Source organism: Culex pipiens, chromosome 3, assembly GCF_016801865.2.
Source record: "Culex pipiens pallens isolate TS chromosome 3, TS_CPP_V2, whole genome shotgun sequence".
NCBI lineage: Eukaryota > Metazoa > Arthropoda > Insecta > Diptera > Culicidae > Culex > Culex pipiens.
Window position 1 is genome coordinate 149,544,057 of NC_068939.1, and position 26,047 is coordinate 149,570,103.

At 36.4% G+C, this 26,047-nt stretch overlaps 1 protein-coding gene across 1 annotated transcript in view; it reads right to left on the minus strand.

Moving 5' to 3' along the window:
• The window catches only part of LOC120432165 (hemicentin-2), a 786,150-nt gene that overhangs the window by 428,803 nt on the left and 331,300 nt on the right, over nt 1–26,047 (minus strand). Inside the window, exon 4 of the mRNA XM_052710374.1 lies at nt 9,396–9,525. Within this exon, the coding sequence (XP_052566334.1) occupies nt 9,396–9,525 (130 nt within the window). The remainder of the gene's footprint in view (nt 1–9,395; nt 9,526–26,047) is intronic.

The following is a 26,047-nucleotide window of genomic DNA, read 5'->3' on the forward strand; positions in this document are numbered from 1 at the left end:
GTGAAAGCATTCGCTCAAATATTTCGCCTCTTCGAATCTCACTTTTTTTCCTTTTTTAGGGCGCACTGGGAAAATCCACTCAATCAGTCGCTCTTTTGGACTTTCTTTCTTTTCTTGTTTTTTTGACGTCGTTTCCCAGGCGACTTTTCCGGGACCGTTTTTTAGCCGTTTTATTGTAGGAGGGGGCCGAAAAAGAAACGGGAAATTTCAATTTTGTTCGTGGTTCAGTCGCATTTTCCGATCAAATAGCGGAAAAGAATACGCGGTCTCTGGAAGGTAGGGAGAGGAGGGGGGAAATTATGTAAAATACGACCAACTGTCCTGCTTGGTAATGATTTGATTCCGGGGCTTGATGGCACGGTCTTTGGCTTGGAGGGAGGCAAATGAGAAAGTTATTGGGGGAAATCGACTTTTTTTTTGTTCAGACTTGATTCTTAAGCTTTAGTCAATTGATTAAGTTTGCCTTGGTTGCACGATGATTGTGGGGAAAACTTTTCGTTTAAATGGTTTAATCCAATGAGACGCCTCAGCGAAGATCGGTCATAATTCTAAATATTTAAAGCAACTTGAATTCAAATAAACTTAGGATTTGTAAACTGTTTTAATCACATTAAACTTCATCGTTTAACAAAAATTAAAAATAAGAAGCTGTCAACTTTGAATGCCTTTCTTACTATTATCCCCTGCAATTAATTTCAAAATAAGTATTCAGTAATTTTTTGTTATGTTCTGGGCACTTTGTTGAGACTTAAAAGCTTAGGGATTAGTTTTTTGGTCATAAAATTTTAAAAACATAAAAAAATAAAAACAAACGAGAATTTGGAAGATCAGCAATAAGGCAAAAGATTGATTGGAGTTTGTAAAATAATCCAGAAACTAAAACTAAAGAAGATTAATGCATCCACAAAAAACTTAACACTCTACCGCTATAGAGCACCAAAACTTTGAATTCAAATAGAACTTTCCATGGTGTTTCAAGCTCTCCACAAATTTCATCAACTTTGGTAAAGGATTAACAATGTTACAGAAAAAAATGAAATCAAAAATGGGTTGATTTTCTGAAAATTTAGACCTGTTTTCGAAAGTCCGTAAGAATCGCCAAATTCATTTGTTTTCAAAAAATAAAAAAAAAACTGTTGATGTCATTTGAACCTTGGAACCGTTTTTCACAGTTTTTCGGTCTTCTTTATTCGGTGCACCAGAGAATCGTCTGGACATATGAGCAACATAATATTCAGGGGCATTTTTTTTGTAAACGTTTGTAAACGTCATGACTGAAACAAGGTAAAAAAATTGATATTAAATTGAACATTTATTGTGTTTTCAAAAAAAGTGCTCCACTTCTAATTCATAGATGATTTTGAGTCAAAGGTTTGTTTTTCCTGAATTTTAGAATGCAAATTTTACCACTTACGATTTTTACGGTAAGCAACAACTTTGAGCATTTGAGTGTTAAAATGATTTAAATTTACAAATGAACACTAAAGTTGCTCTAAATGACTCACTAAATAAGGGCAAAATAGAAAGTTTTCAAAAGAAAAATTGGGCTTTACAAGGTTAAACAAAGGTGAAACAGTGATTTGAAATTTTAGTAGCATAAATTTTCCGTTTTTATTTTATTTGACTCAAACTGTAAAAACAATTTTATATACAAAAAATGCTTAAAAGGTCAAATTACCTCTTTCTTTTTTTACCTGAAATTTTAAATTGAAATTCAATATAAACTGTTAAAAATTTCTCGAGTTTCTGATGTAAAACAACACTGTTTTACTAGAAATCATTGTCGTAATAAAAGGGTGTTTTAACATCAGGAACTGGTGAATTTGAATCGAAATGATGTTAATGTCATCGTAAAAATGTTCAACTCGTAGTGTTTAAATTTTTGAGTATGCAGGATTCAAATATTCAGGTTTGACATTGGTAGGATTGCAATTTATTTTTCAAAAGTTATTCATCCGGTGTCTTTTTAATAGATTTATTTTCTTTTATGTTCTTAATTTATGTATTCAGCAGAAGTTCAAATGAATGAAAGAAACATGTTTAAGCTCTCGTTTTCGTATAGATTTTTAAAAAAATTATATTATTTTGGTTTTCGTTGAAAGCAACTACAACTAGTGTAATCGGTTATAGTGAAAATCTGTAACAATAAATATTTGTAAAATTTTGAACTTAAATCGTCTCTTACTCAGTTAAATCATGAAATATCTTCATAAAACTTTCAGGAATGATTAATAATCATCTTCTGAGTGGATTTATCAAATATTCTGTAGTATACAATTTTGTGATTTTCTACATGTCGATGCCTCTGTGCTCTGATGTACTAACTGACTTTTGGGCCAAAATGAGTTAATGATGCCATCTTTTAGCTAATTAAATTCCCTACAAAACGCTTTTAAGAGATCTGAAAAATTCGTTTCCTACGCGAAGATATCGCCCTGCAACCATTTGTACTAACTGACATTTTCGAACGCATCATGGATGTGCTCTCTTAATTTTCATCATGGCTTGACCTTTTGAAAACACGCAAATCCATAAAAATACGATTACACTATAATATTATGGTAAATTGCCAGGTGTCCTTACTAGTTTGAGCAATATTATGGAGCACTATTTTGGAAGGCAATTAGCACAAGTGTGCACATTTGGATACGTGAAGATGTTGTAAGTTAGAAGAAGTGTGTAAAATAATTATTTAGTGGCAGAGTTTTTTTAATAGGATGACCCCTGAGTTAAGCTAAGTGTGACATTGGTAGGTGGATGTTATTGTTACGTAGTTTTTGGATTGGACGACCCCTGCAGATGTTCTAAGTGTGCACAACGACTTAAAAATGTTTTAAATTGGATTTTTGGGTTAGGCTAAGTGTAAGATTAATTAGTGGATGTTATTGTTACGTAGTTTTTTTAATGGACGACCCCTGCAGTTGTGCTAAGTGTGCACAACTACTTGCGGGGTTTTTGAATTGGATATTTGAGTTAGGCTAAGTGTGATATTGGTGAGTGGATGTTGTTGTTACGTAGTTTTTTGGATTGGACGAACCCTGCAGTTGTGCTAAGTGTGCACAAAGACTTAAAAAATGTTTTAATTGCGATGTATTACGGTGTAACGAATGTCACGGTGTAAAGAATGCTACGATGCTACGAATGTTGCAGTATAACAATGTTACGGTGTAACCATACTACGGTGTAACCATACTGCGGTGTAACGAATGTTACGGTGTAACGAATGTTACAGTGTAACGAATGATGCGGTGTAATCATACTACGGTGTAACAAATGTTACGGTGTAAAGAATGTTACGGTGTAACGAATGTTACGATGTAACGAATGTTACGGTGTAAAGAATGTTACGGTGTAAAGAATGTTACGGTGTAACGAATGTTACGGTGTAACGAATGTTACAGTGTAACGAATGTTACAGTGTAACGAATGATGCGGTGTAATCATACTACGGTGTAACGAATGTTACGGTGTAAAGAATGTTACGGTGTAACGAATGTTACGGTGTAACGAATGTTACGGTGTAACGAATGTTACGGTGTAACAAATGTTACGGTGTAACGAATGTTACGGTGTAACGAATGTTACGGTGTAAAGAATGTTGCGGTGTAACGAATTTTACGGTGTAACGAATGTTACGGTGTAACGAATGTTACGGTGTAACGAATGATGCGGTGTAATCATACTACGGTGTAACGAATGTTACGGTGTAAAGAATGTTACGGTGTAACAAATGTTACGGTGTAACGAATGTTACGGTGTAACGAATGTTACGGTGTAAAGAATGTTGCGGTGTAACGAATTTTACGGTGTAACGAATGTTACGGTGTAACGAATGTGGGTGGGTCTCGTGGCGCAGGGGTAGCAGCTTCGGCTGCCGATCCCGATGATGCTATGAGACGCGGGTTCGATTCCCGCCTTATCCACTGAGCTTCTATCGGATGGTGAAGTAAAACGTCGGTCCCGGTTTCTCCTGTCTCGTCAGAGGCGCTGGAGCAGAAATCCCACGTTAGAGGAAGGCCATGCACCGGGGGGCGTAGTGCCAATAGTTTCGAATGTTACGGTGTAACGAATTTTGCGGTGTAACGAATGTTGCGGTGTAACGAATGTTGCGGTGTAACGAATTTTACGGTGTAACGAATGTCACGGCGTAACGAATGTTACGGTGTAACGAATGTTACGGTGTAACGAATGTTACGGTGTAACGAATGTTACGGTGAATCGTATGTTGCGGTTTAACGAATGTCACGGTGTATCGAATGATTAATGGTTCACTGAATCAGGATTGAACCACAAAGGGAGGTTTAAGCCGAACCAATAGGTGAACCTCGCCTAACCGGTTCATTTGGGAACTCTTGTTGTGCACACTTAGCACAATTGCAGGGGTCGTCCAATTAAAAAAACTACGTAACGACAACATCCACTAACCAATGGCACACTTAACCTAACCCTAATATCCAACTCAAACACCCTTAAAGAAGTTGTGCACATTTAGCACAACTGCAGGGGTCGTCCAATCCAAAAAACTACGTAACAAAATCAGCCACTAACCAATCTCACACTTAGCCTAACTCAAATATCCAATTTAAAACACTTTTAAGTAGTTGTGCACATTTAGCACAACTGCAGGGATCGTCCTATTCAAATAATTACGTAACAACATCATCCAGTTACCAATGTCACACTTAGCCTAACCCAAATATTCAATTCAAACACCCTCCAAGTAGCTGTGCACACTTAGCACAATTGCAGGGGTCGTCCAATAAAAAAAAACTACGTAACAATAACATCCACTAACCAATCTCAAACTTAGCCTAACCCAAATATCCAACTCAAACACCCTTCAAGAAGTTGTGCAAACTTAGCACAACTGCAGGGGTCGTCCAATTAAAAAAAAACACGTAACAACATCATTCACGTAGTTGTGCACGCTTAGCACAACTGTAGGGGTCGTCCATGTTCAAAGACTAAGTATTGATTTTTTTTGGAGCACTTTTGTTCTATTCGATACAAACTAAGAATTCTTTGCAAGAGACACACTTGTTCTAACTGCAATCTACCATAACAGTTCTATGGTTTGTGTCCTGGATATCTTGCATTTCTAAAAAGGTCGTATGACAAGAGGGAAATAAAATAAACTAGCTCAAAGTTTTTACAAAATCATTTTCTTCTGTTTGTAAGCGTAGAACTATTCGGTTTTCGTCATAGTTGGTCTTATTGAAGCTATTTCATGGATTATCATACTAATATTTATTAATCCTCACACTTCACTAAGTTTTTCTTAATAAAATTCATGTTTTAACGGTAGTTGCTCTCAAAAACTGCAATTTTCACAATGAATTTAATGATAAACAAGTCTATTAAAAAAGTTTTGTTGAGAAAAATGTTCCTTAACTAGCAACAATTCAAAGTTACTACGCAAAAAACATTGAAACAAGCAATAACTACTATTTTAACAATAAAATGACTCTGCGCACTTTTGTACCAAGTGCCACGTTGGAAGTATATACGACTCTGCCATCGAAGAAGCATTTTAGCTCAACTGCAAAATTTGCCCTGTGCACGTTTGTGCTAACTCATACAAATCACTGTTCAAGACACACTTGTGCTAATTGCAAGCATGATTTTTTTTCGTAATTTCTCTGCCAAATTTTTTTTTGCATTTCAAAAGTTTTCATATTTTACCATGTCTTTAAGTTATGTCAGGAGCATACTTTAAAATTATTAGGACAATTGTTTGTTGAATAGTTTCCCAGAAACAGTAATTCAAAGTTAAAAAGTCGATTTTCTCGTAACTACCAAAATGTCAGTTAGTATAAGAGAGCACACAAGCATCGATGTATGTAACCCCTTAAAAAATTAGGATGACCATGGAAATTGTGTTGGCAAAAGTATTTTTTTGCAATTTTGAGAAAAAAAAAACTGTTAGGGTTAGTTCAAATTGCAAATACAGTCGACTCTCTTGTTGGACCATCAAAAAAGAGAATCATCATTTCCTAGAACAAGGTGAAATTAAAACTATATAATGGGACTTCCAGCATAGTTTGACGACTGTGTAAAGTTTCTAGTATACTTTAAATTTAAATTGGAAGTACGTGGTGAGAGAATATCTTTAAAATGGTAGAACCTTTGTTTTTTTTTGTAGTGCAATAACAAAAAACTATTTGAAAAATAATGAAAACAAAAAACAAACAACAGACTAAATACTAAACAGTACAATATATGGCGTTACAACATATTCTTGATTTACACAACGAAATGAGGGTGTTTAAATCGAGAATCGTTTAAAAAAAGAATGACTTAAATTGAGAATCTTTGTGATTTCGTAATTTGTTAGAAACTTTTCCAAAATGTATCGATTGTATTTTGTTTAGTAATGTTATTTAAACATTTTAGCATGGTTTTGGAACACCTGGGATGTTCTTGTCCATCCGAAACTTCCGGAAGTTTTGTGCAACAGGTTAAGCAAAGAAACAAGTCGAAGCTTCAAAATTTTGACAACGGATCCTACCCAGACAGCTTCAGTGAGTGTGGTAGGCTACAGTGCATTGTTGTAACAACTTATTGGGATGATCTGGGTCATCCAAGGACTCCCTGGAGTCAAGACCGGTGGGTCTACCGCCGTAACAAGCAAGAGATCGACGGATTTTGACCCCGGAACATACCCGCATAGCTTCAGTAAGTATGGTAGACTGCTTTGCTGATGTGTTGGGATGTTCTGGGACATCCAGGGACTCCCTGGAGTTAAGATCTGTGGGTCCACCGCCGTAACAAGCCAGAGGTCGACGGGTTTTGACCCCAGGGCATACCCGCATAGCTTCAGTGAGTATGGTAGACTACTTTGATGATCTTTTAGGATGTCCTGGGTCATCCAAGGACTCCCTGGAGTTAAGATCTGAGGGTCTACCGCCGTAACAAGCCAGAGGTCGACGGTTTTTGACCCCAGGACATACCCGCATAGCTTCAGTGAGTATGGTAGACTACTTTGCTGATGTGTTGGGCTGTCTTGGGTCCAAAAACTCCCTGGAGTTAAGATCTGTGGGTCTACCGCCGTAACGAGCAAGATGTTGACGGATTTTGAACCTTGGACTTGCCAGCATATGATTGATATGCACGGTGTCGTGCTGAAATCAAAGGAGGTGGGTATCAAGTTGTCACCTAGCACGCACATTTTTCAGTGCCTATGGTGATGCACGTCATTTGTTTATTTTCATGTGCTTACTTTTCTGGTAAGCACGTCACAAGACAAGCACATTACTGCACGTGTGCTTATTTGAGACGGATTTTTTTCTCAAATTATTTCAAGAGGTTTGTTAAAATATTGTTTTCTTTCATGAGATCAAATGTAAAAAAAACTTTTTTCGATTTTAGATACTGTATGAAACAATAGACAACTCCAGTTATTCAAGAACAAGATGTTGTGAAAATAAAATCCGCCCGGAAGAGCAGTTTAGACGGGGGATGTGGTTTACTGGTTGCAGTGGCTTGTTGTCGGCAGCGATGGTCCGGTATTCAAGTGCCGGGTGCAGCGCTCTTCGCTGACCTTTGTGACCGGCTTCGCTTCCTCGGCATCATGCCGATTTCGGGACTAAGAACGATCAACAGGCGCTACGTCTGAGTTCCTCTCCTTGGCTATTAGCCCCAGTACCACTGTTCCGGGCGTATCGAGGGGCCATCCTTTGAAGGTAACGCCTGCGACTTGACGTTGAATGGCGCGGAGTGTCGCTAGACGACGGATTGTGGTCTAATGAATCAAAGAATCAATCCTACCATTCCGGGACCTGGCGGGTGCTCACGTTACCTAACGATGGCAAGGGCGGTTGCCAATGTTACCCCAAATCGTTCACTTCCAGAGATTACCTATTTTTAATATCTCCATCCGGAATTCATGAGATTTGTTGGTTAACAGTGAACTTAAAAAAATGGAATGATCCGTGTTGAACTTGAGCCATAGTCTATCAAGTCCGTGGATTAAAAAAATATTTGGCTGGGTTCAAAATAGTATTTTTAATCATCGGCACGGGAAAACATAAGCACCGCGTGCTTAACATAAGCACGAGCACTGCTCGCCAATATTTCGCGTGTAGAACCAAATCAAAGTACACCAAGAAAATGCATGTGTGTCTATCTATCAACCCTGCCCAGCATAGCTTCAGTGAGTATGATAGACTACTTTGCGGTTGTGTTGAGATGTTCTGGGTCATTCAAGGACTCCCTGGAGATAAGACAGACCATCAGATCTTAACTCCAGGGAGTCCTTGGATGATCCAACACAGCCCAACACATCAGCAAAGTAATCCACCATACTCACTGAAGCTATGCGGGTATGCCCTGGGGTCAAAATCCATCAACCTTTTGCTTGTTACGGCGGTAGACTCACAGATATTGACTCCAGGGAGTCCTTGGATGACCCAGGACATCCTAAAAGATCATCAATGTAGTCTACCATACTCACTGAAGCTATGCGGGTAAGTCCCAGCGTCAAAATCCGTCGACCTCTGGCTTGTTACGGCGGTAGACCCACAGATCTTAATTCCAGGGAGTCCTTGGATGACCCAGGACATCCCAACACTTCCGCAAAGTAGTCAACCATACTCACTGGGGCTATGCGGGTATGTCCCGGTGTCAAAATCCGTCGACCTCTGGCTTGTTACGGCGGTAGACCCTCAGATCTTAACTCCAGGGAGTCCTTGGATGACCTAGGACATCCCAACACATCAGCAAAGTAGTCTTCCATACTTTCTGGGGCTATGCGGATATGTCCCGGTGTCAAAATCCGTCGACCTCTTGCTCGTTACGGCAGTAGATCCTCAGATCTTAACTCCAGGGAGTTCTTGGATGACCCAGGACATCACAACGCATCATCAAAGTAGTCTTCCATACTCACTGACGCTATGCGGGTATGTCCCGGGGTCAAAATCCGTCGACCTCTGGCTTGTTACGGCGGTGGACCCACAAAACTTAACTCCAAAGAGTCCTTGGATGACCTAGATCATCCCAATAAGTTGTTACAACAATGCACTGTAGCCTACCGCACTCACTGAAGCTATCTGGGTAGGATCCGTTGTCAAAATTTTGAAGCTTCGACTTGTTTCTTCGGTTAGCCTGCTGCACAAAACTTCCGGAAGTTTCGGATGGACTAGAATATCGCAGGTGTTCCAAACCCATACTAAAATGTTTTAATAACATAACTAAACAAAACACAATTGATTCATTTTGAAAATTCTCCGACAAATTACGAAGTCCCAAAGATTCTTAATTTAAGTCATATTCTCAATTTAAGTCATGGACATTCTCATTTTAAGTCATGACTTAAAAAAAGTTGCGTAAATCGAGAATCGTTTAAAAAAAGGTGACTTAAAAAAAGAATATGGTGTATTTACAAAACTTCAACTTACCAGAACTGGCACGATGACCAGCTCTGCCCGGCTCTTGTCCCGCAGTGGCTTGAAGTTGGCACGGTTTTCCAGGATGGAAACGTCCTTCCAGTGGGACGGAAGCTCGCTGCTTTTCACCCGTGTGTCGTAGCTGGAAAAAAAATGGAAACAGAAAAGAGGAAACGAAATAAGGACACACTTTTAATAAAATCAATTCTCATCCGAGTGACATTTTTGTGACGGTCTGTGTCTGTGTGTGTGTGTGTGTTTGTGTACACTTGAACTTGACAGTCAACAACACTCAGCAAAATAAATTGGGTCATTCTGCGTGCTTGTGTGCTTTTCAAGGATCGACTCTGTAGCACTCGGTGTCCAAAATAGGGCGAAGAAAGCTATTGTTGGCAGTTCGGAAGTTACCGAGTCTTGCTGAAAATATGGTCAAAACCCAATTCAGTGTCGCTTTCCCTGCATTCGCCAGCATGAAGAGGTAAAAGTGTTGGCCCCCGTAAAATGTCATGCAAGTGCGTCATTGAAAAAAAAGCTCACCCCCCACAAACACACATCAAAAAGTCGTATAATTTTATTTCGGTCTGTGTTTGCACGAAAATTGATCCCCTGCTCCCCGTGTGCGTGTGTGTACGTATAAGCGTACATAAACACAGGCACAAAGCAAACAACCATACGTTTGTGGGGTGTCTTTTTCTGAAATTTTACTTTTTGTATAAAATCGTGAAAGTTGTGAAGAGTCCTACATTTTCCAGCACACGTCTGCACGTCAAGATATCACACAAGCGACGAACTTTGTAAATTTATGCCTTACTTAAATTAATTTAGCCTTAACTATTGCGTAGAAAGAAGAATAACACTTTTTTTTTTCTCCTTAAAGAGCATTAGGCTAGCAAATTCAAAACTTAGAAATATTTACTAGAGTGTAACAAACATCAATTTTTCGCGGGCTTTTAGGGGCTTGCTTCGATGATAAATATTCCAAATTTACACAATTTTTTACTGTATTTTTTTTTGTTAATTTGGAAGGTTGTATATTACCTCTTTAATAACGTAATTTTACATCATTTTAGACTAAAAAAGTGACATTACACCAGAATAGTGCTAAAATTACACATTTTCATAGGTAAAACTACACATTTTCCTGACATAAAAATGTACCCCTTCCCAGATGTAATACACTCAACCCCCGGTGGTTGGTCACTTTTTCGTTTGACACTTTTTTAGTTTGTACCCCGTTGGTTGGTCAAAGTCAAACTAAAAAGTGGCGAGCTGTCACTTTTTACACGGAACTTACGCACACTATCAAAACAAATGTTTATTAGTATGTGTGAACTCCGTATAAAAGGGGTGTCAAACTAAAAAGTGACCTCGTTCGTTTGACAGCAGTTGGTGTCAAACCATCGGGGTTTGAGTGTATTATAGGGATGCCAGATACACAGATTTGTCTGTGTTTCACAGACATTTGAGCTCGTGTCAGACAGTTTTTTAGGTACACAGACTTTTTAAAAACTTCATTAAATTGTTATTTTGTTAAAATATCAATCGAAACTTATTTCGTTAGTCTTCAAATGCTTAAAAACACAATTTTTGATGGATTTCTATGACTGTAAATTGATTTATTTGAATTTTAGACAAAGACACAGACATACACAGACTTTTTCACAGACATTTTAAAAAATCATGTGGCATCCCTGGTGTATTACCATGATTTTTTTTTATGTGTAACGACAGATCATCTGACAGATCCGGACAACGTTTTCATCAAAATATTTGAGATTCGGCCTCCAGAAAGTTCATAAATAACACTTAAGTACTTATAACTTTTGATAGGGTTGTCAGATCTTTAGTCTTTTGAACATGTTGGTAAGGTCTTTTCAATACCTTTCTTTTGACTTTTGAAGTACTTAACTTTACTATTTAATATTCAATTGCGACTTAATGGTTGATTCATTGAAAAGATGAAACTCTGGCTTGTAATTTTCAATTATAATAATTTTTGTTTTATGGTGAATGCTTAATGAGGGTGGCTTTGCTGATATATTTATGTTAAATGTATTAAAATGGATAAAAGAATAGATTTAACAGCACTCTTGATCCAAATCTCAAAAACGGCTTCTCCCGCTAAGGCCATCTTCTGCATTGCACCAAAATGTGCTTTATACTCCCCCCTCCCCCTCCCCAAACAGCTGAAGAACTTCGAAAGCAACCACCACGTCCCGAGAAGAAAACTTTACCCCGGAAAGATCCAAAGTATTTTCCGAACATGGGACCTACATCTTCTGCTGCTTCTGCTGCTTCCGTACCTACATCGAAGAAGATATTTATATTTGACGAGGGTGAACTGCACACAGAGCCTCTTCTGAGGGGGCGGGGTCGACCTGCGGGAGTATTTGTAGACATCTCAGCAGAAGCAGAACCAGAAGAAGAAGCTTTTTGTTTGAGTGCCACTCGTGCGAATTTTGATGTTTCGTCGTTCGTGAGTACAAAACCTCACCACCACCACAACCACCACCCAGCAGCCCACCCACCACGAACTTGTTTTGCTCTTTGTTTTTTTTTCTTTGCGGGATTGAAGGTTGAAGGTGGTGGGGTAAGAAGTGGGGGGTAAACTCCCCACCAGAACAACATATTTTATTCACAACTTGTTCTTCTGTGCACTCTGACGAGTGCTACTTCGGTGGGAAAATGTGACTGAGAGTGTGTGTGTGTGTGTGTGGATTTGTATCATTTTCCGGAGAAAATCGAACCACTTTTCTTGAGGGCTACTCCTGATATCAGGGATGCAAAATTCTTGTTGAAGAATTGTCCGATAAATTTTACTTTTTTGTCTTAAAAAAATGGGTTGTCAGAGCTTGAACATCTCAGAACTTTTAGAGAATTGATCCACTGTGTTCGAATTTTCCCATCGCTGCCATTTTCTTACAAATATCTACAGCAAGCTTCGCTGTTTTGCCACTCGTTCAAGAAGGCTAAACTTTGTTTACCGTACAGGCCCCCGGTGCGGTTCAAGTGTTCAAGAAGAGGTCGGCCCAAGAAAGGTTGCTTCGTGCACACTGAGTAAGATGAGCTTGCTGTTGCTGCTTTATCGATAGTGTTGTATCGACGACGACGGAATGGAAAACTAAGTCCTTTGCTGCTCTGCTGGGCTGAGTAAGGCAAAAACAGCAAATTGTGCCGTGTCAAGGATTCGATTGTGGACCTGGGAGGCTGTCGGCCAGGATATCAGGTTATCTTGACTTGGCCGGGGCTCGCTGCTTGACCTTATTTGTATAAATTACTTTTCAAGTATCCATCGACAAGTACCAAGTACGTACGAGTGTTGTGTCGAGTTTGTCCACTAGAAGTGGTGCCGCAGTTTGGGAATGTTTGCTCGAGGAGCAGCAATTTGATGCTGGAATCGTACACCATGAGGGGAAGGAGTTGGACGTAAACAGGAAAGTGAAGGACCTCGTCTGGAGGTTGATACTGGCATTCGTAGGAAAATTTTCTTGGCAAATCAATTGTTTACCATGTTTGTTGGTATTGTATGCCGGAATTGGTTGTTAGAAATAGATTGGCGATAATGAATCAGATGTACCGTAAACCGGGGTGACTTTGATAGGATTTCAATTTGTTTTTAGAATATTTTCCAACAGGTAAGGTTTTTTTTCAAGATTATTATTTTTAAAACATGTACTCGGGTAGATTACACAAAGTCCAGGTACTATTTCGGAAAAAAAAGTTTTTTCAATAATGTTTAGAAAAATAGTTAAGTTAAAAATTCTTAGTTTTAATTCCGGGGTGACTTTGATAGTCATAGTTTTTCTTGATAAAATCATATTTAAGATGTTCAAACTTTATTTGTACGCTAAATGTATCATCACTAAAGAAGCTGATATAGTTTTTGAGAAAAAAATCAATGTTTATAAATCGTTAACTAAATGTATAAGCTTTTTAGCAAAATACATATAAATTTCAGGCAAAATTGTTAAAAGTCGGAATTTTGCCTGAAGTTTGTTAAAACTAGTTTTGTTTATAAAATTATTGAATTATATTGCATTTTATACTGATTTCAAAGCACGAATCACAAGTTTTCACATTTTACATGAAATTTGTTCAACTGAAATTGCATATCAATTTTGAGATTTTTAAATGTGTTTCAAAAACACATACTATTTATTATTTACAAACTTTTTTAACTTTCTCCTATTGGAAAATTGTCCAAAGAATCCGAAAATGCATTCCATTTTCCGATTAAAAATCATGTTCATTTGGAAAATCATGACACTTTGAGAAGTTTAAAAAAATGACTTTCATCAACATTTTCTTAACTAAAGTCAACTAACTTTTTAAACTTGTCAAAATTTTATGAAAAGTTCTTCTTGGGGTACTTTGAACACTTCTCTACCACAGTCAGTATGTTTCTAAACCATTCCTTACGTATTTTAATTGTACTCTTCATTTTGCAGAAAAATCAAAGTCACCCCGGCTATCAAAGTTTTACGGTACTGCAAATCGACGTACAGTCATGCCTCGGTTTAGCACCGCATATCAGGGATGCAAAACCGATACGTGCACACATATTTTTTTTATTTAGTGTTTTGGAATCGAGATGATGGCAGCTATCCATATTTACATGAAAATTTTCACAAAACTACGTATTTTTCTGTATTTTGAAAATGCTAGTTTTTGTTCTATAAAAACCACAAAATATTTATTATTGCAAAATGGGTATCAAATGATTTTGTTTTTGTCATACATTTCAAATGTCATACATTTTTTTTATGAACATACTAAACATTTTCACAAAACTACGTATTTTCCCAAAAATTACAATTTTTTTTGAAAATACTCTAAATTTTCACAAAACTTCATATTTTTGAAAAAAAAAAAACTTTCGAAATTTCAGTTGGGTATAAAATGGTCGAATTTTTTTCAAATATTTCCAATGTAATAAATTTTGAAACTTTGAAATTTTGAGTTTTTTTTCGTAAATACGTAGATTTAAAAAAATATATTTTCAAAAAAATGTGTTAAAACTTTCGAAATTAATGAAAAAACTTTGATCGTTTAGTATTTATATTGTAAAAAAAACTGAAATTTTGAATGTTTTTTTTTTCGAAAATATGCAGTTTTGTGATTTTTTTTAAGTATTTTCAAAAAAATGATACTATAGTCGAAATGAATGAAAAACTCCCAATCATTTGATACCCATATTGAAAAAAACTGGAAATTTTAGAATTTTTTGGAAAATACGTAGTTTTGTGATTTTTTTAGAGTTATCAAAAAATGTAGTTATTTCATTTGAAATGTAAAAAAATCCAGTCATTTGATACCCAAATTGTGAAAAAAAAAATTAATTTTAGAGTATTTTTCAAAAATACGTAGTTTGGTGAAAAATTTGAGAATTAAAAATAATGTGTTATAACATTAGAATTGTATGAAAAAATCCCGATCGTTTGATACACATATTGTAAAAAATAAGAGTTTTTTTTTCATAAATACTCAGTTTTGTGAAAATTTTCAGTGATTAAAAAAATAATACTAACACTTGAATTGTATGAAAAATCTCGATCGTTTGATACTCACTTAAAAATTACAATAAATTTTAGTATTTTTTCGAGAAACATTGCATTTTCAAAATACAGAAAAAAAGTGCAATCGATAGCTGACATTATCCCGATTACAAAACGTTATAATTTGATGATGTTAGTATGATTTTTCATACGATTATAGCTAATGTCTCCCATATAGCCAAAATCCCATAAGCTCTGTGATTCAGTTAAGCACTGGGCCGTGCTTAACCGAGGCAGCTGGACGAATCAAAAGCGGGGCTGCGCAAAACCAAGGTGTGCAAAACTGGGGCATGACTGTAATCATGCTATCTTGTCGCACGACGCCTTTTGGCGTTTCAGGAAAAAAGGCGTTTTAATGTTTAACCTTAAATAAAAATGTTTTTTTGGCTGATCATCTGGGCATTGTTGGTTGAATTTGGTTGCCCGAGTTATCATGAAAGATGATTACTGCAGTCGGGCATGTACGTGTGTCAAACGCGTTCTGACTAAAATCCCTTTGGCCAGTTGTCACACGTGCAACGATTTGCAGGGTGTGTCAAGATAGCACGATCAGAATGAAATTTTATCCATATGAAGTTTTTGCAGATTTTGTGCAGGATTGAAACAAATTTAGGGGATCTGTGAAGGTCAAAAGGTGAGGCATTGAGCTGCACAAAATAGCGTTCTTAACTCAATTTGGCACAACATCGAGATGCGACAATTTTTAAGTGTTGAGAATCGCGACGGCAACGGCATTCATCGCTACACGGTGGCGTAGATTGACGTCGTTTAAATCGGCAAAAGGTGGTTCCGGGCGGAACGTGGTGCTTCCGAAATGCTTCATTAGTGTCGTGCCGAGCACACCACGACAAATCAACTCTTGCTGCAGTTAAAAAGCCCAGATAGACATGGATGCAGTGCCGCGTTTGTGCTTTCATGACGCATGTTGTTTTTTTGGATCAAGTCAAGTTAAATGCCAGCTGGAATTAAGCTTTACAAACTTGGCATGTGATTTCAAGGTGGTACATTTGTAGGTTAATAACAAAAAGATTAAGATAAAATAAGATATAAGATAAAATTGCTTATTTGTCAAGATTCACAGTCATTTTCAACTCAAAATTGCTGTTGTTGAGCTCAACTCAAAATTACACCATGTGAAAACAAAGCACAACTATTACAGTATGCATGGAAAACCTCATTACGCTAACGAACTTCAGGCCGATGCAAAAGTGATGATCCGTGCAAAAAAAAAAAAAAAAAAAAATCAAACGATCAATCTTGCGACTGAGTTTTTTTGCACCCCGTTTAAATTTTACCGAGCAAAAACGAAAATTTACATATCGATAGCGCCATCGGAGAGCGCTTCAGCAACGCTCCACGAAGTGGGAATTTTCTTCCCTTCAAGGCCACAAGGATTCCGGGCGACAACACTGGGCTACAGAACAGGTGTTTCATGTAGGAAAGAAGGCTTCTTAGGCCGGGTAAATTAATTCGCTTCCTTAAGTCAAGTCTTTTCCGATTAGTTTTCCTCAAAATTAAAAATTTTCCTCTATTGGGTTAAAAAACAAAAATTAACGTTATGTAATGTTTTTAAAATAGTTCACAGTCAATTGGGCAAGTTATATCAATGAAAATTTTAATTTTCAGTGACCATTATACACAGCAAAAAATCCGATGGTAAAATCGCATGCAAAAGCATGCACATCACCTTCGTCAAAATAAACACTTAATATTACACACTGCATGTAATTTTTTTGCAAACACAAAAAAAAGTTACATCCGACGGGATTCAAACCCAGCACCATCAGTAAGGACTGGCGCCTTAGCCCACTCGGCCATTAGACCGATGACTAGCTGTTAGGATAAACGCATATATGAGCTTGACATTTCGGTCAAGTAGGTTTCCCATACTGATGGGTTACAAGTTTCAGGATGTAAAATCACATAAAATTGCATAAAATAATGCAATATTTATTTTACCCAAGGCCTTTTACACGCAGCTGGATTACTACTTTTTTAGCTGTGAAGGTGACAAGGAAAATTGAAAATTTTGGGAAATCTGAAGAAATACTTCCTGGCTCGATTCTTTAGGCAAAAATAAATAACTTGGCCAATTTTATGTTCTACAGGTTTGTCGAAGGGTGCAAAAAGATCCGAGTTGATCTTGTCAATATTAATAATTGCTGTACATCTAAGAACAGCCAAAAATATATTACCAAAAAAGTGGCCAGCCCTACTGCGTTGTGTTTACCGTAGAAAGGATTCTGAGAACGGATCGCATTTCACAAAATCTACAGAGGAGGAAGGATGCGTGGACATACCGTATCCAACGCTCCGATTTATCAATTGCGAATACCCGAATATTACAGTTAAAAACAAGGTTCTTCAAAATAATAAAGTACATATCGTTGAAATATTCAATCGTCAATTTTTTGTCGACTTGTGCAAAACTTATTGCTTCAAGATTCCGTTCAAGTAAACGAAAAAAATCACACAAATTTCAATCCCTTCAGCTAGACTTCCGGTTATTCGATTATTTTTTTGTTTGCCAAACATTCGATATGTTCTCACTTCATCTTTACTTGGAAAGAAATACACACACACATATTGAATGCCGAGATGGCTTTTCCTCGCGCTTTTTCCACTTCCCAAGCGGAAAACGGAATAGGGCTTAGTGTGCAGTGGTGGTGGCAATTGGAGTCATCGACGGTGTCACTACATACATAATTCACTGTGTTCGATGTGTTGTCGTTGCGGGGGAGGGCAGAAACGTCTGCTCCATAAACCAGCGGCGTCTATTTTCTTTGGAATAATATCAGGCAAACATAAACATATCGAGTAAAAATGTTGCTTTTTGCCATTTTTTTTCTTTCGCCCACATACAAAACAGCAATTGGAGTGGTGTTTGTGTTTGGTTGAATTGCCATTTTTTAAAGCTTACTGTGTGTTCTTACAGCAGTTTTTATATTTAATAGTTGAATACATAACATTTATTATGGGGTTTTTTTTCAAACATTTTTTGCAATCAATATTTCATTAATTTGGCTCATTTCTGTAGAATATTCAATCGTTTGTAGTACCGTCTTCAGGGGTGACATTGGGTCTGGGGGTGAGATTGAGTCATACAAATGGTGGGATTTTTATATGACCCAATCTCACACCCATACCCAATTTCATCCCTGATGACGAGACTTGATTTCCCTTTCAAATGCAACAAGGTGGCATCTTTTCAACAATTTTGAGTTGAAATAAATGCATCTTTCTTATCTTAAATTGACTATGAACCTTGACAAATAAGCCTTAAAATAATAATCACAAAATCAAAAAAAAAAAAAAATGTGCTCTCAAAAAACTTTTTTACATGATTTTTTTGCAAAAAGGAGCATTTTGAGTAATTCTCCGCCAACTCACACAGCAGTTGCCCCGACCCCTCTTCGATTTGCGTGAAACTAAGGGGTAACTTTTGTCCCTGATCACAAATCCGAGGTCCGTTTTTGATATCTCGTGACGGAGGGGCGGTACGACTCCTTCCATTTTTGAACATGCGAAAAAAGAGGTGTTTTTCAATAATTTGAAGCCTGAAACGGTGATGAGATAGAAATTTGGTGTCAAAGGGACTTTTATGTAAAATTGGACGCCCGAAATGGTGTACTCAGAATTCCGAAAAAACGTATTTTTCATCTAAAAAAACGCTGAAAAAGATAAAAAAATTCTGCTATTTTCCAGTACTCGACTATAAAATTTTTTGGAACGTGTCATATTAAGGGAAATTTAATGTACTTTTCGAATCTACATTAACTCTGAAGGGTAATTTTTTCATTTAGAAATAAATTTTCATTTTGAAATCTCGTGTCTTTTTTTACTTTGCAGGAATATTTTTTAAGAGTGTAATAATGGTATACAAAGTTGTAGAACAGATAATTACAAAAAAAAAAAAAGATTTACAAATATAAGGGGTTTGCTTACAAATATCACGAGTTATCGCGATTTTGCGGAAAAACGTTTAGAAAAAATTGGTCGTCGTTGTTTGTAAGTAAACCCCTTTTGTTGATATATCTAAATTTTTGTAATTGTCTTCTCTACAACTTTGTAAAACAATATTGCACTTTTAAAAAATATCTCTGCAAATTTAAAAACAAACATGAAATTTTAAAATGAAAAATTTTGTTCTAAATGAAAAAATGACCCTTTTGGGTTAAAGTAGATTTGGAGAGTACATTAAATTTCCCATTAAATGACTTGTTCCAAACTTTTTTTGATAGTTAAATAAGGGAAAATGGGAGAGTTTTTAAAACTTTTTAAGTGTTTTTTTTTTCGATGAAAAATACATGTTTTTGGAATTCTTAGTATGCCATTAAATCAGGCATATAATTTTAAATAAAAGTCCCTTTGACACCAAATTTCTATCTCATTACTAGGGCGTCCAATTTTACCGGGTTTTGAATTTCCCGAGAAAGGGAAAAATATTTTTGGAATCCCGGGAATTCCCGGGATCCCGGGAAATTTTTGAATCAGTAATAAAATCTATGTTTCATTATATTTGTTATGTTTTCAAGCTTAAAATCATTGAATTAGCTTAATAATATCAAATGGTTATAATCCTCACTTCAATCTAAACAAAGACGACAGTTTCAAAATATCCTAAAAGAATTTTTTTTTGTCTTTGTGGTGTTTAGAATTTTATATCAACTACTATTTTTGATTCCAGTATGATTAATCATTTTTTTATTTGCGAATCAAATTACATAATTCTTGAGTTTTTTTTTTTTAAAGGTCCGATAAGCTTTTGTTTTCCATATGTTTATAGGACCTATTCAAAAAAAACTTTGGAATTCTTTCTTATTTTTTTTCTTTTATATATATTTTATATGACATGACTAAAACAGCTAGAAAACAAACAACGACAATAAATAAAATGATACCAGTCAATGTAAAATTTTAGATAAGGGTAATTCTCTACCAACTCACACGAAATCGGGAAAAGTTGCCCCGACCCCTCTTCGATTTGCGTGAAACTTTGTCCTAAGGGGTAACTTTTGTCCCTGATCACGAATCCGAGGTCCGTTTTTTGATATCTCGTGACGGAGGGGCGGTACGACCCCTTCCATTTTTGAACATGCGAAAAAAGAGGTGTTTTTCAATAATTTGCAGCCTGAAACGGTGATGAGATAGAAATTTGGTGTCAAAGGGACTTTTATGTAAAATTAGACGCCCGATTTGATGGCGTACTCAGAATTCCGAAAAAACGTATTTTTCATCGAAAAAAACACTAAAAAAGTTTTAAAAAATCTCCCATTTTCCGTTACTCGACTGTAAAAAATTTTGGAACATGTCATTTTATGGGAAATTTAATGTACTTTTCGAATCTACATTGTCCCAGAAGGGTCATTTTTTCATTTAGAACAAAATTTTTCATTTTAAAATTTCGTGTTTTTTCTAACTTTGCAGGGTTATTTTTTAGAGTGTAACAATGTTCTACAAAGTTGTAGAGCAGACAATTACAAAAATTTTGATATATAGACATAAGGGGTTTGCTTATTAACATCACAAGTTATCGCGATTTTACGAAAAAAAGTTTTGAAAAAGTTACTTTTTGCGTTTCTCTTTGTTTCGTCGTCCGTGTCTGTCGCGGGTGACCATGAACGGCCATGATCGATGACGACCAACTTTTTCAAAACTTTTTTTCGTAAAATCGCGATAACTCGTGATGTTTATAAGCAAACCTCTTATGTCTATATATCAAAATTTTTGTAATTGTCTGCTCTACAACTTTGTAGAACATTGTTACACTCTAAAAAATAACCCTGCAAAGTTAGAAAAAACACGAAATTTTAAAATGAAAAATTTTGTTCTGAATGAAAAAATGACCCTTCTGGGACAATGTAGATTCGAAAAGTACATTAAATTTCCCATAAAATGACATGTTCCAAAATTTTTTACAGTCGAGTAACGGAAAATGGGAGAATTTTTAAAACTTTTTTAGTGTTTTTTTCGATGAAAAATACGTTTTTTCGGAATTCTGAGTACGCCATCAAATCGGGCGTCTAATTTTACATAAAAGTCCCTTTGACACCAAATTTCTATCTCATCACCGTTTCAGGCTGCAAATTATTGAAAAACACCTCTTTTTTCGCATGTTCAAAAATGGAAGGGGTCGTACCGCCCCTCCGTCACGAGATATCAAAAAACAGACCTCGGATTCGTGATCAGGGACAAAAGTTACCCCTTAGGACAAAGTTTCACGCAAATCGAAGAGGGGTCGGGGCAACTGCTGTGTGAGTTGGCGGAGAATTACCCATAAGTTTTGAATTCATTGTTTTATATAACACATATTTTACAAATTATCTTCAAGTTGCTACCGCCAACCGAGGGAAAATCAGAATTACAGTCTAAATAGGTACAGGAGATTTTAGAGCAATACATTTGGAAGTACAAATTATTTTGTTCTGTTACTGTTTCAACCGAAGTAGTCCAAAACGTCATGCAAATATTTTTTGCTTTATTATTCGTTACATTTGTACGTATTTGCCCTAGATGCCGGTGTTTGATTATAAATAATTTGATATGAGATTTATTTTTTTTTATTTAAAATCGAAAATATATGTAAATATATCCAGTTTTTCAAAAAAATAAAATAATAGAGAAAAAATGTAAAGCACTAGGCATTTTGTGGACCTGGTAATTCAAATTATAATATTTTTTCCTTAAATGCCAATTTAATGCTGAGATTTGCTGAATACAAATTTTAATTCATTTTATTGTTCTACTATTTTCACAACCAAATCTGAATTTCCAGACCAAAATATGATTTTTTTTTTCAATTTCGGGAATTCCCGGGACAAATTATAGAAAATCCCGGGATTCGGGAATTCCCGGTTTAGGAAAAATCCCGGGATTTTTGTCCCGGGAATTCCCGGGATGGACGCACTACTCATTACCGTTTCAGGCTGAAAATGATTGAAATACACCTCTGTTTTTTTAGCATGTTAAAAAATGAAAGGGGCCGTACCGCCCCTCCGTCACGAGATATCAAAAACGGACCTCGGATTTGTGATCAGGGACAAAAGTTACCCCTTAGGACAAAGTTTCACGCAAATTGAAGAGGGGTCGGGGTAACTTTTCCCGATTTCGTGTGAGTTGGTAGAGAATTACCAACCGGGGTCTCTGTTGCAAGGTTCTGATCGAACCTAGGAATCAAAAGGTTGAATGGAGAAGAAACGACCTTTGGATTGCGACTTCAGCGGAGCAGGCTTGGTTTAATGTGTTGTTAGTACAGTCATGCCTCGGTTTTGCACTGCCCCGGTTTTGATTCGTTCAGCTGCCTCGGTTAAGCACGGCCCAGTGTTTAACTGAAGCACAGAGCTTATGGGATTTTGGCTATATTGGAGACATTGGCTTTAATCGTATAAAAAATCATGCAAACATCAAAAAATTATAGTTATTTGCAATCGGGATAATGTCAGCTATCAATTAAAATTATAAAATTTCATGAAAATTTTCACAAAAATACGTATTTTTCCTGTTTTTTGAAAATGCAATGTTTCTTGAAAAAATACTCAAAATTATTGTTATTGCTATATGGGTATCAAGTGATTGGATTTTTTTCAAACATTTCGAATGTAAAATATTGTTTTTAAAAACACTCAAAATTTTCACAAACTACGTTTTTTTCGAAAAAATACTCAAAATTTCAGTTTTTCAATATGGGTATCAAACGATCAGGATTTTTTCATACATTTCAAATGTAGTAACAACATTTTTTGAAAATACTCAAAATTTTCACAAAACTACGTATTTTCGAAAAAAATACTCAAAATTTCCGTTCTTACAATGTGGGTACCACAAGATCGCGATTTTTTCATACAATTCAAATGTAATCATAACATTTTTTGAAAATACTCATAATTTTCACAAAACTACGTATTTTCGAAAAAATACTCAAAATTTCAGTTGTTACAAAATGGGTATCAATCGTTCGTAATTTTTTCATACATTTCGAATGTAATTATAACATTTTTTGGAACCACTCAATATTTTCACAAAACTACGTATTTTCGAAAAACACTCATAATTTCAGTTTTTACAATATGGGTATCAAACGTTCGGAATTTTTTCATATATTTTGAATGCAATAACAATTTTTTTGAAAATACTCTAAATTTTCACAAAACTACTTATTTTCGAAAAAATACTCAAAATTTCAGTTTTTACAATATGGGTATCAATCGGTCGAGATTTTTTCATTGGAAAAACTGAAATTTTGAGTATTTTTTCGAATATACGTAGTTTTGTGAAATTTTTTAGAATTTTCAAAAAATGTTGTTATTATTTTCCAAATGTATGAAAAAATCCCGATCGTTTGATACTCACATTGTATAAACGGATATTTTGAATTTTTTTTTCGAAAATACGTAGTTTTGTGATAATTTTGAGCATTTTCACAAATGTTGCTATTACATTCAAAATGAATGAAAAAATTCTGATCGTTTGATACCCAATTTTGAGGTTTTTTTTTCGAAAATAGGTAGTTTTGTGAAATTTTTATGAAATTATAATTTTAATTGATAGGTCTCGATTTCCCGATTCCAAAATACTATTATTTTGTGATATTTGCATGATTTTTTATACGATTATAGCCAATGTCTCCCATACAGCCAAAATTCCATAAGCTCTGTGCCTCGATTATGCACGCCTCGGTTTTGCATCCCCCATATGCGGTGCTAAACCGAGGCATGTCTGTACTTAGAAACTGCTCCTACACCTGAAATGACTTAATCGTCAATCAACAACTATGGTGAATGCCGACATTTTACTTCCTTATCCGATGGAAGGCGGGAGCAGATGGGAATCGAACCCATAATCATCCGCTTACAAGGTGCAAGCTCCTTCCTGCCCGACCAATCAATCACGCCTGCTTCTTTTATTAAAACCTGAGGATCAAATTTGGCATTTGGCCATATTTTTTTTTCGTCAAATACATAAAAAAGAATATTTTAATTTTGCTAAGGCCAGTTTTAAGCTTGTCATATTCAAAACACCCTGAAAAGGACGGCTCATTTTTGCGAATCAGCTGACTTGCCACGATCTAAATTAGTATTCTTTTGTCCTAGATTTATCTAGTGCCAAAGACCACCGTCAGCAGTTTCCACTATTACGTTATCGCAGGAACGTGATGATCATGACTGCACATCCTCCCCCCCCCCTCCCCTCACCCCACTATTAGACTAAACGAAGCGGGTCGATGGGTCCCAAAGGACTTTTTCCGGACGATTTTTTTTTTCGTTGCTGCTGCCTTTTACTCATGACGTCGAGCCCGGGAACGGAGCGCCACTAAATTGGATTGGCGGTGATGAGGATCGAGAAGATGGATAATATTCATACATGATGTTCGTTTGGCTCGCCCTCTTCCTCCCCCACGCTCTTTGGTGGGTTTCCTTTTGGGAGGAGTTGGTGAAGGGGGGAGGTGGGGACCCCGGGGGAAGTGTATGCGTGTTTCTGAAGGGGGAAAACTGGGCTATTTTCTAACTGCAGAGGACGGAAATCCAGAGGAGTTCACACAATTTTTTGGAAAGCTAAATATTGTTATGGTTTTCTTTTTTTTCAAATTAAGTTCTTCAATAATACTACCACTTTGGATTTATATATTTTTTATTGCTTCACAGCCTAAAATAAGACAATCTTATTTTCATGATTCGACCGCCAACAAATTTTCGAGGACTTTGGATAATCGAATCTGAACTGTTTCCGCAAGTCACCATGGAACCCCGCCCAAAGTGATAGATACTTGTGAATTCATAACACTGTTAGGCGGGGAGAGTGTTTCGCCTGTCTGCCCCGGCAAGCTTTCGACAAAATTGAGGTCCCGGGACCACCGGGGTAGCGCAACTCCCCAGCGGAGGGCACGCTGGTCGGGCAGGAAGAAGCTTGAGTTTGATGTTTTGCATGCAGGCCAGGCTCAGCCCGGATCGTCGTCGGAATCGTCGTCGTCGTCGTCGTTATTTATGCACATCGCATAGTTAGCATAAAAATACAAGACATTTTTCAGCCTCGGAGGCCACCATTTATCCCGGGAGAGGAGACCCGGCCCCCCCAGCCATACGTGAACTGTGTCATACAAGAACAAAATAAGAGGAGGAGAGGAGGGGGCTGGATGCTTCAAGGAAGTCAGGCTGGAGGAAGTGACGCATACAGAGTTAAAGATTATTCCTTGGGGGGTTTACTAGAGAAATGATGAGCTTAACATAGCTAGTGAAAACGATGCAATCCATTTAAGGATTAAAACTGATCTCAAAGGATGATGGTGCGACTGATTGCCGAACAATATTTCGCATTCTAATGTAATGCTCTGAAGCAATATAGGAAAAGTAATGTTTTTTTACCCCTTTTATACTTTCAAGTATATTAACTGATTTCTTCTTGCACCCTAGATTTTTTTATCAACTTTTTTTTCACTAAAACTCAATATTTCAATATTTGGCCCTTTTCAAATGTTAGTCTTGATTTAAAAACTTTCAAAATATTTTTTTCGAAGAGATCGGAAAATTTCACGAATGTTTCATGTATTAACATTGAAAATCGGACCATTAGTTGCTGAGATATCGTCATTAGAAAATGGTGGGCTGTTTGGGTGAGACTTAGAAAACTTCAATTTTCGTGTTTCTTTTTCTTTAAGCCGCTGTATCTCAGCAACCAGAGGTCCAATCTTCAATGTCTCTTAGACAATTTTATAGCAAATTTTCTGAACTTTTCAAAAAAAATATTTTTAGAAATGGTCACTCATGGTCACTATTTTTAAAAATTGAAAAACTGCAAATATTTCGCTAAAATCAAACTTTCGGTGGCTATATCTTGTAAACGGAGCCCTTAATCAAAAAATCTGTAAAGTACTTTTCGATTGCAAATTCAATTTTGCATTAAAAAATAATGTCAAACTTGTTTTTGCATGAAACTTAAATTTTTTCCAAAAATCACAATTTTTTCAAAAATTCATAACTCGGCGGCAGATTTTTTGACCATGTTTCTCTATGGCTCAAAAGTTGCGGATTTTTGTCCCCTAAAACATATTCAAAAATCTCGAAAATAAAAAAAAAACGAATTTTGGGAAATTGAGTTTTAGCGAAAAAAAAGTTG